The following is a 12578-nucleotide window of genomic DNA, read 5'->3' as shown; positions in this document are numbered from 1 at the left end:
CACACACTGGCTGGTCATGCTGGGCACACATGCCAGGCATGCAGTGAAAGTTCTCTGAATTTATTGGGCTTGGTGTAAATGTCAATAGTGGAAAAGGGAACTACTAACAAGGCTAAGAAAAGGGATGTTGAAAGTCATAATATCTTTGAATACTTTGGCATTAGACTTTTAATTGTTGGGAGGGATCTATGTTTTAAACCAAGATCAGCTTCATATCCTCTGAAGGTGTGTCTTAGGAGCATAAGATATTGCTGTGGAAAACTATTTGAAGGCTGCGAGAGACGTTAAGATCATCTCCATCATCAGAATAAAGTTGTCATTTAGATTCTTTTTTTTTCCAAAGCATAAAAGGACCTTCAGAACTACCTAGTCCAACACACTTTCATAGATGAGAAAAGCGAAGAGAAGGACCCAGTGACTTAGTCATAGCTTCAGAGCTGGTGAGACCCGGATCTGGGCCCAGAACCTTCCCCCGCTGCCCTACCCCATGACCTACAAATGTCATAATAAAATAAATTTTTTTGCATTAAATAAATAGGGGTTCAAATTACTGCCCTGTAATAAAACCCTTACAACTATCTCTTTTTAAAATTGTATTAATTTATTTTAATTGGAGGATAATTACTTTACAATATTGTGATCGTTTTTGCCATAGGTCTCTTTAAGTTTTTTTTTTTTTTTAAGTGGACCGTTTTTACTTACTGAATTTGTTACAATATTACTTCGGTTTTTTGTCTTTTTGGGCGCAAGGCAGGTGGGATCTTAGCTGCCCATCAGGGACGGAACCACACCCCTTGCAGGGGAAGGCCAAGTCCCAACCACTGGACCACCACTGGACTCCTTACATCTATCTCAACAGCCCTAAAAGCTTTACGGAGGGTGCTCACGCAGGAACGCTACATCCTCATCAAGTGTCCATGTTATTTCAGCTTCAGGTGGAATCATGTCTAACAGGTGAATAAAATAGCCTGTGAACTGAAGGAGGAGAGCTGCAGCTGGTGACAGCGCTGTCGCTCCGGCACTCACAGCTTCGGCACAGGAAGCCTCCTTTCCAGAACGGTTCTCAAATGCCATTGTTTTAAATGTAAATTTCCACCGAAACCACTGTTCTGGCGTCAGCAGGGGACAGGGCAATTCCGGTCGGTGGGCGGGAATGGGGCTGGATGCGGGGAGGGGCTGGCTGTGCGGCTTGGTGATGCCAAAGGCGGCTCTGGCGTCTTTTGTCCAGGTCTCTGGTCAGGCGTGGTGATTTGCACCCCCTCTTTGGCCATTTCAAGACCGCGCTTCGGTCCTCATCCACCTGGCAGGAAGCCTGCTTGTCGTCCTTCCTCTCGCACCCCGCCGCCCCCGCCCCCGGTTTGCCCGGGTAACCGAAGCAAAATCTGCTTTCATTAATTACACGCTGTCCACCCCGATCCAGACCCCCGCTGGCGTCTGCTAGACCTGGATCGGAGCACGGGAGTGGCCCCAGGCTCTCCGGGTCCCCTGGGCGCGCCAGGCACTCCCCTGCACGCGGCTCCGGCGGGGGCGGCTTACCTTCTCATGGGCGGACACGGTGGCCAGACAGCCCCAGGCGCTGGCGTGGGCCAGAAAGCGGGCGATGCCCGGGCGCAGCCTCGTGCCGCCCTCGCGCGGGTAGGAGAACATCCCGGGCGGCGCGGGGGGCGACCTGGCGCGGGCGGCGCCCTCCGGGGGAGGCAGGTGTGCGTCCTCCTTGTGCGCCGAGGCCGGGAAGCTCCGCTGCCAGAGGCTGCCCGAGTCCCCCAGCAGCGCGGGCAGCGTCTCCTCCGTGGAGGCTCCGTCCAGCTCCTCGTCCACCTCGTTGGTGACGGCCCAGGACACGGAGCTCACGATCACGTAGCCCGCGGCCGGGGACAGCAGGGCGCCACACCACAGCAGCCAGGACAGGCGGGGCCCGGGCCGCCGGCCGCGGCGCCGCGACATCTTGCGGAGCGCGCGGGGCCCCGGGGACCCCGAGAGGGACGCGCGGCCCCCGCCGCAGGTGCCCGGGTGGGGCCCCGGGCGGTCCTCGCAGCCGCGCGCTGCGCTGGGAGGTGGGGCTCCCGCACGCACTGCAGCCGCGGTGCGCAGTCCTCCCTGCGCGCCTGGCCTGGGCTGCGCTTCTTTTCCGGGTGGATGGCACAGCGTTCTCCAGCCAGACGCGGGGCCGTTGAGGTCCCGGCTCAGCGCACCCCTCCACTCACCAACTGTGCGGCCCTACCGAGTCACGTAACCTCTCTGTGCCCGGTTCCTTCATTAGGAAACACAGAAAACAGTATTTACCATCGCGGGGGTGAGGGATGGGAGGATGAAAGCGGTTAATGTTTGGAGAGGTTTAAGCCAGTGTGTGGCGTGAAGCAAGCGCTACGTGCTGTGAAATAGACAAGAGGCAGGGGTGGTTGTCGTTTGGTCCAGGAGGAAGCTGAGCGAAGGGGGATGGTAAGATTAGTCTTACCAAGTCTTCTGAGGCCAAGGCCCTGTCCTCTTGCTCTGTAAGCACCGTGGTCGTCTTACACTTGGCTGTGACAGGAGAGCATTGCCACCAGTTCATCTAAAACTCCAAGAAGTAAAGAACCCACCTGCAGGAGCCTGCAAGTTCCGTCCCTGGGTGAGGAAGATACCCCGGAGGAGGGCACTGGCAACCCACTCCAGTATTCTTGCCTGGAGAATTTCATGGACAGAGGAGCCTGGCGGGCTACAGTCCATGGGGTCGAAAAGAATGAGACACGACTGAGCACAGGGCAGGGCATCTAAAATCATAATCAAATTGCTCACTACTTATATGTTGTGTCCAGCTCAGCAGATAGGGATTGCAAGTGGTCGACGCACAGTTTGGGGAAAAGAAACTAGAGACAGAATTAAAGTTTTAAAGATGGGACCAGGGGACTCAAGACCTCTTGGGTCCAGAGCCCTGTTCCTCGGGCCCACATCATTTTTATTTAGTGTCTTGGCAAGCAGGAAGTATCTGTTGTGCTACAAAGTCAGCTTCCTGTGTCCCCGGTCACATCTCCCATTTTATTGATTACTTTAAACTATCTTTGTTATTTTCTTGTACAAGGGCTCTCACCTAGCTGGAGGTCATAAACCTGCATACGCCTTGGGAAAACATCTTAGTGTGCGCACAAGCAATGTTCTGAACTTACGCTGACCCGGCGTCCCAAGGTCCACACTATGTTTTTCCTTAGCCTAGCAGGGTATGCCGACCCCAACTGATCAACCCGATGTACTTTTATTTGGGTTATGCTGTATTGCTATATTTTGCTTTCATTCTTTTCCCATGGTGATTTTCTCAAGGCTTAGCCAGAGCAATGGAGAAGGCAATGGCACCCCACTCCAGTACTCTTGCCTGGAAAATCCCATGGATGGAGGGACCTGGTGGGCTGCAGTCCATGGGGTCGCTAGGAGTCGAACAGGACTGAGCGACTTCACTGTATTTTTTCACTTTCATGCTTTGGAGAAGGCAATGGCAACACCCTCTAGTGTTCTTGCCTGGAGAATCCCAGGGACGGGGGAGTCTGGTAGGCTGCCATCTATGGGGTCACACAGAGTCGGACACGACTGAAGCGACTTAGCAGTAGCAGCGGCAGCCAGAGCAACAGGCGGCTGACTATTAACCCCTGCACTTATACACTAAAATGAAGGTGAGGGACTTTCCTGGGGGTCTGGTGGTTGGGACTTCCAGCTCCCATGCAGGGGGCCCTAGTTTGGTCCCTGGTTGAGGAACTGGATCACACATGTCTCAACTGTAAGTTCATATGCTTCACCGAGCATGCGAACTCTCGATTATCCCTCGTGGGTCAACTGAGACCCTGGCACAGTCCGATAGAAGGAGAATAAATGCCTGCAGCCGGAGAGAATGTGGCCAGGATGGTGTGACAGAGGACTGTATGAGAGGACCACTATGCAACAACAGTCTCTGACTGATGGGTGGCATCACTGACCTGATGGACATGTGTCTGAGCAAACTCCAGGGGATAGGAAAGCACAGGGAAGCCTGGTGGGCTGCGGTCTGTGGGGTCACAACGAGTCAGACACGACTGAGCGACTGCGTAACAACTGGTGGATGGGAATTTGACTTGTTTCCAGGAACAGAGTTCTATGAACAGTCATGTATGCCAGTGTGTCGGCTTCTTCCACACCCTTTCTCACTTCCCTCAGCCCCTTTGTTTTCTCCGGTTGTTGCTGTGGTGACTGTTTAATGGGGTACAGACAGCATCAGGTCGCCTCAGCGGTCCATGTCCCTTGCTTTCTGTCTCAGAGCCTCTGTGCCAACTGCCACATGGAACATCAGTAGGGCTCGGCTGAGCAACGTGGAGACACACAGTTGCAGAACGTTAATCCCCACCGGGACAACCTTTGACCAGTGGGTTGAGGAACCAGAGGATGAACGCGCCCCACTTCCAAGTTGCAAGTGGATGATTCTGAAGGTCACGCTACAGAGTTTCCTGGAGGGTCTCCAACAGGGCCGAGCCCCGGTTCCGCACAGTGGTAAGCGGCTCAGTGATGCTCCCCTGGAGTGGCTCTCCTTCCGCCATATCCCCGTAATTCTGGCCAGTGCCCTCCACTGCAGTTCTGCAGAACCACATCCCAAAGCGAGCACCTACGTCAAGTCCGCTTCTTAGACTCAGTTCCTAGGAGGAAGCCAAGCTCAGGCCCAGGTGCGCACACACAAGCGTTCTCTAGAGAACGTATCTTGCGGTGGAGTTGCGGTCTAGGCGAGTGTGTTTCACTTTATTATATAACGTCACACTGATTTCCTGAACGGTTGTATCAGTTTATCACTACCATTAGTGTGTGGTGGTTTCTGCTGCTCCATATTCTCATCGGCATATATACTGTTAGGTTCTCAACCGCCCCCTGCAATTTATGGATGAGTAATGATAATTCTTTTTTTTTTTTAATGTTTGATTTTTGGTTTTTGGCTGTGCCACACAGCATGTGGGATCTTCCTTCCTCAACCAGACATTGAACTTGTGCTCCTTGCATTGGAAGGGTGGAGTCTTAATCCTGGGACCACCAGAGAAGTCCCTGATAACTCATTTCTATTTTAATGGCTTATGTGGCTCATTGCCTTCTCATACATGTGTTGGTCAGTTGGATACTCTCATTTTTTGAAATGCCTGTCAATACCTCCTATCTGTTTTTATTGGGTTGTCTGTGTTTTCTTGTATTGATTCATAAGAATTCGTTTTATTTCCTATGTATGTTCCCGCTTTTGGGTGTTGTGTTACAAATTGTCTTTGGCCTGTGGTGATGGTTAATTTCATGAGTCAGCTCCGCTGGAGAAAGAGATGCCCAGATAGCTGGTAAAACGTTACTTCTGGCTGTGTCGGTATTACTGGGAGAGATTAGCATTTGAATCAGATTGGATAAAGAGCATCGCGCTCACTGATGCAGTGGGCATCATCCACTGAGGACCTGGACAGGACAGAAAGCAGGGGGAGGACCGATCTGCTCTCGGCCTGATCGGGATGTGCATTTGCCCTTGGACATGGACACTCGTGGTTCTGGAGCCTTTGGACTCTGGCTGGGACCCACTGTATTGCTTCCTCTGGTTCTCCAGCCTTTGAGTTGTCAGCTGTCAGTTTTGAGAGCCCACAAGCCTCACAGACCAGCTAGTACCTGGTCTGGTGCTTGCCAGGCTCTAGAACTATGAGAAAATAAACTTCCGTTGTTTAAGCCGTCAGTCTGGTATATTAGATGAATACCATAAATACACGGAAGCTGGCGTATCCACTCTCCAATGGATGGGTATTAGTATTGTTTTCAGGTGTTATCTATTATGACTAAAGTTGCTATAAGCCCTCTTTACAAGTCTTTTTGTGAATATGTGTTTTCTTTCCTTTGGGTAAGTACTTAGGAGTGAAATCATTGGGTCCTAGAATAGATATATGTTTAATTGTATACAGAATTTTCTGTTCTGGTCTGAATATTTGTGTCCACCTTCATATGTTGAAGTTCTAACCCGTAATGGGATGGTATCTGGAAGTGGGGCTTTTAGCAGCAGCAGCAGCAGCAGGGTTAGATTAGGTCGTGATGGGTTTAATGGCCTTCTAAGAAAAGGAAGAGACAGAGTGCCCGTACCCCTGCCTCACTCTATGTTCCGGGGAAGCCCATGTACAGACACAGCCAGAGGCAGATATTTGCAAACGGGAGGAGAGCCTTCATGAGAAACCTGACTCCTCGATCTCTGAACTTCCAGCCTCCACAGGAGGGACAGATATTTCTTTTCTAAGTCACTCAGTTTATGACATTTTGTTATGACAGCCCAAGCAGAAAGAAACACTTTCAAACCATTTTCCAAAGTGATTTTGTGTGTGTGTGTGCCATGTTATAGTCCTACTGGGAATATATGACTCCATGAGGTCGCTAAATGATGCAAAGGAGCTATATGGAATTGGAGCTCAGTTACGTGGTTTAGTAACATTTCCCACAGGTTTCAGATTTGTGTATTGTAAACAATCCTGAACCATCATGTATGTGTAGTTATAGAAAAGTATTCCCCTACTAGCAAATAATGTGAGGTTTGGTTGCCGGAAATTGGTCCTTGGTATATTTACAAGCAGATTTGACTAGTAATAGGAGAAATTAGATTGTAGGTCTGCTGCTTACCCATCACTTGCCATTAATGAATACTTTGTTAAGGACAATAAGAGGCACACAGTCAAAAGTAACAAAGCACAATTTAAAGTTTGGGGCTGGAGATTTACAAGAGGAGCCTGGGATGTTTTCTTGAGTCAAGAACATTTCTTTCTTGTTCTTGTTCAAGAAACAGCAGCTAGAAAAGACCAATTGAACATGTCAAAGAGGCAACTTGAAAGATATTCCACTGGGAAAAGATGGAATAATATAAGTATCAAAACGAAAAACAATGGCAGTTTTAAAAAAAAAAGTCTAAACTTACATTTATCAATTTACCATACTTCCCAGCAATTGCACTCCTGGGCATTTATCCCAGAGAAATAGAAAAATGTTCCCCACAAAACCCTATATACACCACTGTTCAGAGCAGCTTTATTCACGATAACCCCAAACTGGAAACAATCCAAATATCCCTCAATAAGTGCATGAACAGCAGTGTATCCATACCATGGGATACCCCTCAGCATTAAAAAGAAACTATTAATACATGCAACCACTTGGATGGATCTTAAAAGCATCCTGCCGAGAACAGAAGCTAGTCTCAAAGGTTACGTATTGTGTGATTTCATTTCCGTAACATTCTCAAAAGGACAAAATGGTGGGAGTGGGAAACAGCGGGCTGCTGAGGGTTGGTGACGGTGTGTGGCTGTAAACAGCTGTAGCATGAGGGAGCTCTGCGGAATCACAGTTCTGTTTCTTGACTGTGGGGTTTGTTGCCCACAGGCGAGAGGAAGTCCCAGAGCTATATGCACAGACGGCACCATGGCAAATTCCGGCTTTTGATGTTATAATCTAATTATGTAAATTAGTATGGGGGAAACTGGGTGGAGAGTGCACACGTCTCTGAGTTAATAATGATTAGAAACAACTGAAAACAAACCCTCATTAGTCATCAGTGGAAACTGTTAGGACATCCAACTTAATCTGAAAAAACTTTTTCTTTTTCCAGATAATTCTAAACAATTAAAAATTTTATTTTATATTGGAGTTCAATTGATTAACAACATTGTGTTAGTTTCAGGTGTACGGCAAAGTGATTTCGTTATACACACACATCTGTCTGTGCTTTTTCAAATTCTTTTCCCATTTAGGTTATTACAGAATATTGAAAACAGTTTTCTGTGCTATGCAGTAGGTCCTTGTTGGTTCCCTATTTTATGTACACTAGTGTGAATATGTCAATCCCAAATTCCCAATTTATCCCTCCCCCACTTTTTTTTTTTTTTTAAGCAAAAATAACTCAAGCATTGATCCTGCCTTCCCTCTATGAATTATACTTCAAGGTAACCAAATTGTTCTGGAGAAGACTCCTGAGAGTCCCTTGTACAGCAAGATCAAACCAGTCAATCCTAAAGGAAATCAACCCTGAATATTCATTGGAAGGACTGATGCTGAAGCTGAAGTTCCGGTATTTTGGTCGCTGATTCAAACAGCAGACTCATTGGGAAAGTCTCTGATGCTGGGAAAGATTGAATGCAGGAAGAGAAGAGGGCATCAGAGGATGAGATGGCTGGATGGCATCACTGATGCAGTGGACATGAACCTGGGCAAACTTCCTGAGATGGTGAGGGACAGGGAGGCCTGGCGTGTGCAATGCACGGGGTCACAAAGAGTCAGGTATGACTAGGGGACTGAACAACAACAACAACCAAATTGTTGATGAGGAAAAAATTTGCTTTCTATGTGAACTCCAGCTAATACGTTAGAAACAATTATAAAATTGAAAAAGTCATCATTTTGCACCATCCATTGGATCATAGAAAAAGCAAGAGAATTCCAGAAAAACATCTGCTTCATTGACTACGGCAAAGCCTTTAACTTTGTGGATCACAACAAACTGTGGAAAATTCTTAAAGAGATGGGAATACCAGACCACTTTACCTGCCTCCTGAGAAATCTGTATGCAGGTCAAGAAGCAACAATTAGAACTGGTCATGGAACAGACTGGTTCCAAATAGGAAAAGGAGTACATCAAGGCTGAATATTGTCACCCTGCTTATTTAACTTAAGCATCATGAGAAATGCTGGGCTGGAAGAAGCATAAGCTGGAATCAAGATTGCTAGGAGCAATATCAATAACCTCAGATATGCAGATGACACCACCCTTATGGCAGAAAGCAAAGAGGAACTAAAGAGCCTCTTGATGAAAGTGAAAGAGGAGAGTGAAAAACCTGGCTTAAAACTCAATATTCAGGAAACTAAGATCATGGCATCTGGTCCCATCACTTCATGGCAAATAGATGGGGAAACAGTGGAAACAAGTGACAGACTTTCTTTTCTGGGCTCCAAAATCACTGCAGGTGGTGACGCAGCCATGGAATTAAAACACACTGCTTCCTTCGAAGAAAAGCTATGACCAATCTAGACAGCATATTAAAAAACCAACAAAGGTCCGTCTACTCAAAGCTATGGTTTTTCCAGTAGTCATGTACAGATGTGAGAGTTGGACCATAAAGAAAGCTGAAAGTCGAAGAGTTGATGCTTTTGAACTGTGGTGTTGGAGAAGACTCATGAGAATCCCTTAGACTGCAAGGAGATCCAACCAGTCCATCCTGAAGGAAATCAGTCCTGAATATTCATTGTGGCTCAGATCATGAACTCCTTATTGCCAAATTCAGGCTTAAATTGAAGAAAGTAGGGAAAACCACTAGACCATTCAGGTGTGACCTAAATCAAATCCCTTATGATTATACAGTGGAAGTGAGAAATAGATTTAAGGGCCTAGATCTGATAGATAGAGTGCCTGATGAATTATGGAATGAGGTTCGTGACATTGCACAGGAGACAGGGATCAAGACCATCCCCATGGAAAAGAAATGCAAAAAAGCAAAATGGCTGTCTGTGGAGGCCTTACAAATAGCTGTGAAAAGAAGAGAAGTGAAAAGCAAAGGAGAAAAGGAAAGATATAAGCATCTGAATGCAGAGTTCCAAAGAATAGCAAAAAGAGATAAGAAAGCCTTCCTCAGTGATCAATGCAAAGAAACACAGGAAAACAACAGAATGGGAAAGACTAGAGATTTCTTCAAGAAAATTAGAGATACCAAGGGAATATTTCATGCAAAGATGGGCTCGATAAAGGACAGAAATGGTATGGACCTAACAGAAGCAGAAGATATTAAGAAAAGGTGGCAAGAATACACAGAAGAACTGTACAAAAAAGATCTTCATGACCAAGATAATCACGATGGTGTGATCACTGACCTAGAGCCAGACATCCTGGAATGTGAAGTCAAGTGGGCCTTAGAAAGCATCACTACGAACAAAGCTAGTGGAGGGGATGGAATTCCAGTTGAGCTATTTCAAATCCTGAAAGATGATGCTGTGAAAGTGCTGCACTCAATATGCCAGCAAATTTGGAAAACTCAGCAGTGACCACAGGACTGGAAAAGGTCAGTTTTCATTCTAATCCCAAAGAAAGGCAATGCCAAAGAATGCTCAAACCACCGAACAATTGCACTCATCTCACATGCTAGTAAAGAAATGCTCAAAATTCTCCAAGCCAGGCTTCAGCAATACGTGAACCATGAACTTCCAGATGTTCAAGCTGGTTTTAGAAAAGGCAGAGGAACCAGAGATCAAATTGCCAACATCCTCTGGATCATGGAAAAAGCAAGAGAGTTCCAGAAAAACATCTATTTCTGCATTATCGACTATGCCAAAGCCTTTGATTGTGTGGATCACAAGAAACTGTGGAAAATTCTGAAAGAGATGGGAATACCAGACCACCTGACCTGCCTCTTGAGAAATCTGTATGCAGGTCAGGAAGCAAAAGTTAGAACTGGACATGGAACAACAGACTGGTTCCAAATAGGAAAAGGAGTACGTCAAGGCTGTATATTGTCACCCTGCTTATTTAACTTCTATGCAGAGTACATCATGAGAAACGCTGGACTGGAAGAAGCACAGGCTGGAATCAAGATTGCCGGGAGAAATACCAATAACCTCAGATATGCAGATGACACCACCCTTATGGCAGAAAGTGAAGAGGAACTAAAGAGCCTCTTGATGAAAGTGAAAGTGGAGAGTGAAAAAGTTGGCTTAAAGCTCAACATTCAGAAAACTAAGATCATGGCATCCGGTCCCATCACTTCATGGCAAATAGATGGGGAAACAGTGGAAACAGTGTCAGACTTTATTTTTTGGGGCTCCAAAATCACTGCAGATGTTGACTGCAGCCATGAAATTAAAAGACGCTTACTCCTTGGAAGGGAAGTTATGACCAACCTAGATAGCATATTGAAAAGCAGAGACATTACTTTGCCAACAAAGGTCTGTCTAGTCAAGGCTATGGTTTTTCCTGTGGTCATGTATGGATGTGAGAGTTGGACTGTGAAGAAGGCTGAGCACCGAAGAATTGATGCTTTTGAACTGTGGTTGGAGAAGACTCTTGAGAGTCCCTTGGACTGCAAGGAGATCCAACCAGTCCATTCTGAAGGAGATCAGCCCTGGGATTTCTTTGGAAGGAATGATGCTAAAGCTGAAACTCCAGTACTCTGGCCACCTCATGCGAAGAGTTGACTCATTGGAAAAGACTCTGATGCTGGGAGGGATTGGGGGCAGGAGGAGAAGGGGACGACAGAGGATGAGATGGCTGGATGGCATCACTGACTCGATGGACGTGAGTCTGAGTGAACTCCGGGAGTTGGTGATGAACAGGGAGGCCTGGCGTGCTGCGATTCATGGGGTCGCAAAGAGTCGGACATGACTGAGCGACTGAACTGAACTGATTCATGGAAGGACTGATGCCGAAGCTAAAACTCCAATACTTTGGCCACATGATGCGAAGAACTGACTCATTGGAAAAGACCCTGATGCTGGGAAAGATTGAAGGTGAAAAGAGAAGGGGACGACAGAGGCTGAGATGGTTGGATGGCATCACCAACTGGATGGACATGAGTCCGAGCAAGCTCCAGGAGTTGGTGATGGACAGGGAAGCCTGGCGTGCTGCAGTCCGTGGGGGTCACAAAGAGTTGGACGTGACTGAGTGGCTGAACAGAACTGAATGGATCAGTCAGTATAGGCAGCGATAATCTATGTAAAAATTATTAAATGAAATATTGATGTGGAATCCTGTAATGGAAGGATCAGCCTGGTCCGCATCACACCCGAGTCCACTGACCAGTCTCAGTTCTTAATGTCACTCAAAGTGGGACAAAGGCCTATCTTAGTCTGTTTGGGCTGCTATAACAAAATACCATAGGCTAGGTGGTTCAAAAAAGGACATTTATTTTTCATGGTTCTGAAAGCTGGGAAGTTCAGGATAAAGGGGCCAGCAGATATCTGGCGAGGACTCTCTTCTTGGCTTTAAATTCTTTTAGGTCGTCAAAGTTGTTGTTATTCAGTTGCAAAGTGTCTGACTCTTTGCAACCCCTTGGACTGCAGCACACTAGGTTTCTCTGCCCTTCACTATCTCCTAGAGTTTGCTCAAACTCATGTCCATTGAGTCGGTGATGCCATCCAACCATCTCATCCTCTGCCACCCACTTCTCCTTTTGCCTTCAATCTTTCCCAGTGTCAGGGTCTTTTCCAGCGAATTGGCTGTTTGCATCAGGTGGCCCAAGTATAAGAGTCAAGTATAGATAGTCATGGGAGGGAATATATTTCTTTGAAGCCTGCAGGATCCCCATGCCAAAGTGGAACATTCTGGGGAGGCTTGTTCTGAACTTCTTCATCCTCTAAGAGCAGGGAGATGCCTCTTTTGTTCTTTGATGATCCCCCATATTTAAAAAGGACCTGGTAAATGAGTGCATGACAGTTTTGGGACACATCACTGTACATTTTAGATCAAATTTCTGGTTTCGGAAAAATCCACTGACAGTGTTAGCAGGCCTCCAACTCACCATCATCATGAGTGAAAATTCATGTTCCAAGATCTACGTGGGTGTAGTTATGATTATTATGTGAAGAAAATTCAATGTGCTGCTCTCGCTGTAGGC

At 46.8% G+C, this 12578-nt stretch overlaps 1 protein-coding gene across 3 annotated transcripts in view; it reads right to left on the bottom strand.

The window, feature by feature from the left end:
• CREG2 (cellular repressor of E1A stimulated genes 2) overlaps window positions 1-2074 on the bottom strand; it is a 38917-nt gene extending 36843 nt beyond the window's left edge. The window contains exon 1 of one of the 3 annotated variants that reach the window (XM_086323886.1): window positions 1537-2074. In XM_086323886.1, coding sequence (XP_086180012.1) covers window positions 1537-1944 — 408 coding nt within the window. In that variant the 5' untranslated portion in view covers window positions 1945-2074. The remainder of the gene's footprint in view (window positions 1-1536) is intronic. The other 2 variants (XM_086323884.1, XM_086323885.1) reach the window with 2 other exon arrangements.
• Window positions 2075-12578: the final 10504 nt, after the last annotated feature.

The sequence above is a fragment of the Bos grunniens genome, chromosome 11 (assembly GCF_055505025.1).
Source record: "Bos grunniens cultivar Pamir isolate PY7600 chromosome 11, Bosgru_T2T1.0, whole genome shotgun sequence".
Taxonomy (NCBI): Eukaryota; Metazoa; Chordata; class Mammalia; order Artiodactyla; family Bovidae; genus Bos; species Bos grunniens.
This window is presented reverse-complemented; position numbering and strand designations above follow the sequence as displayed.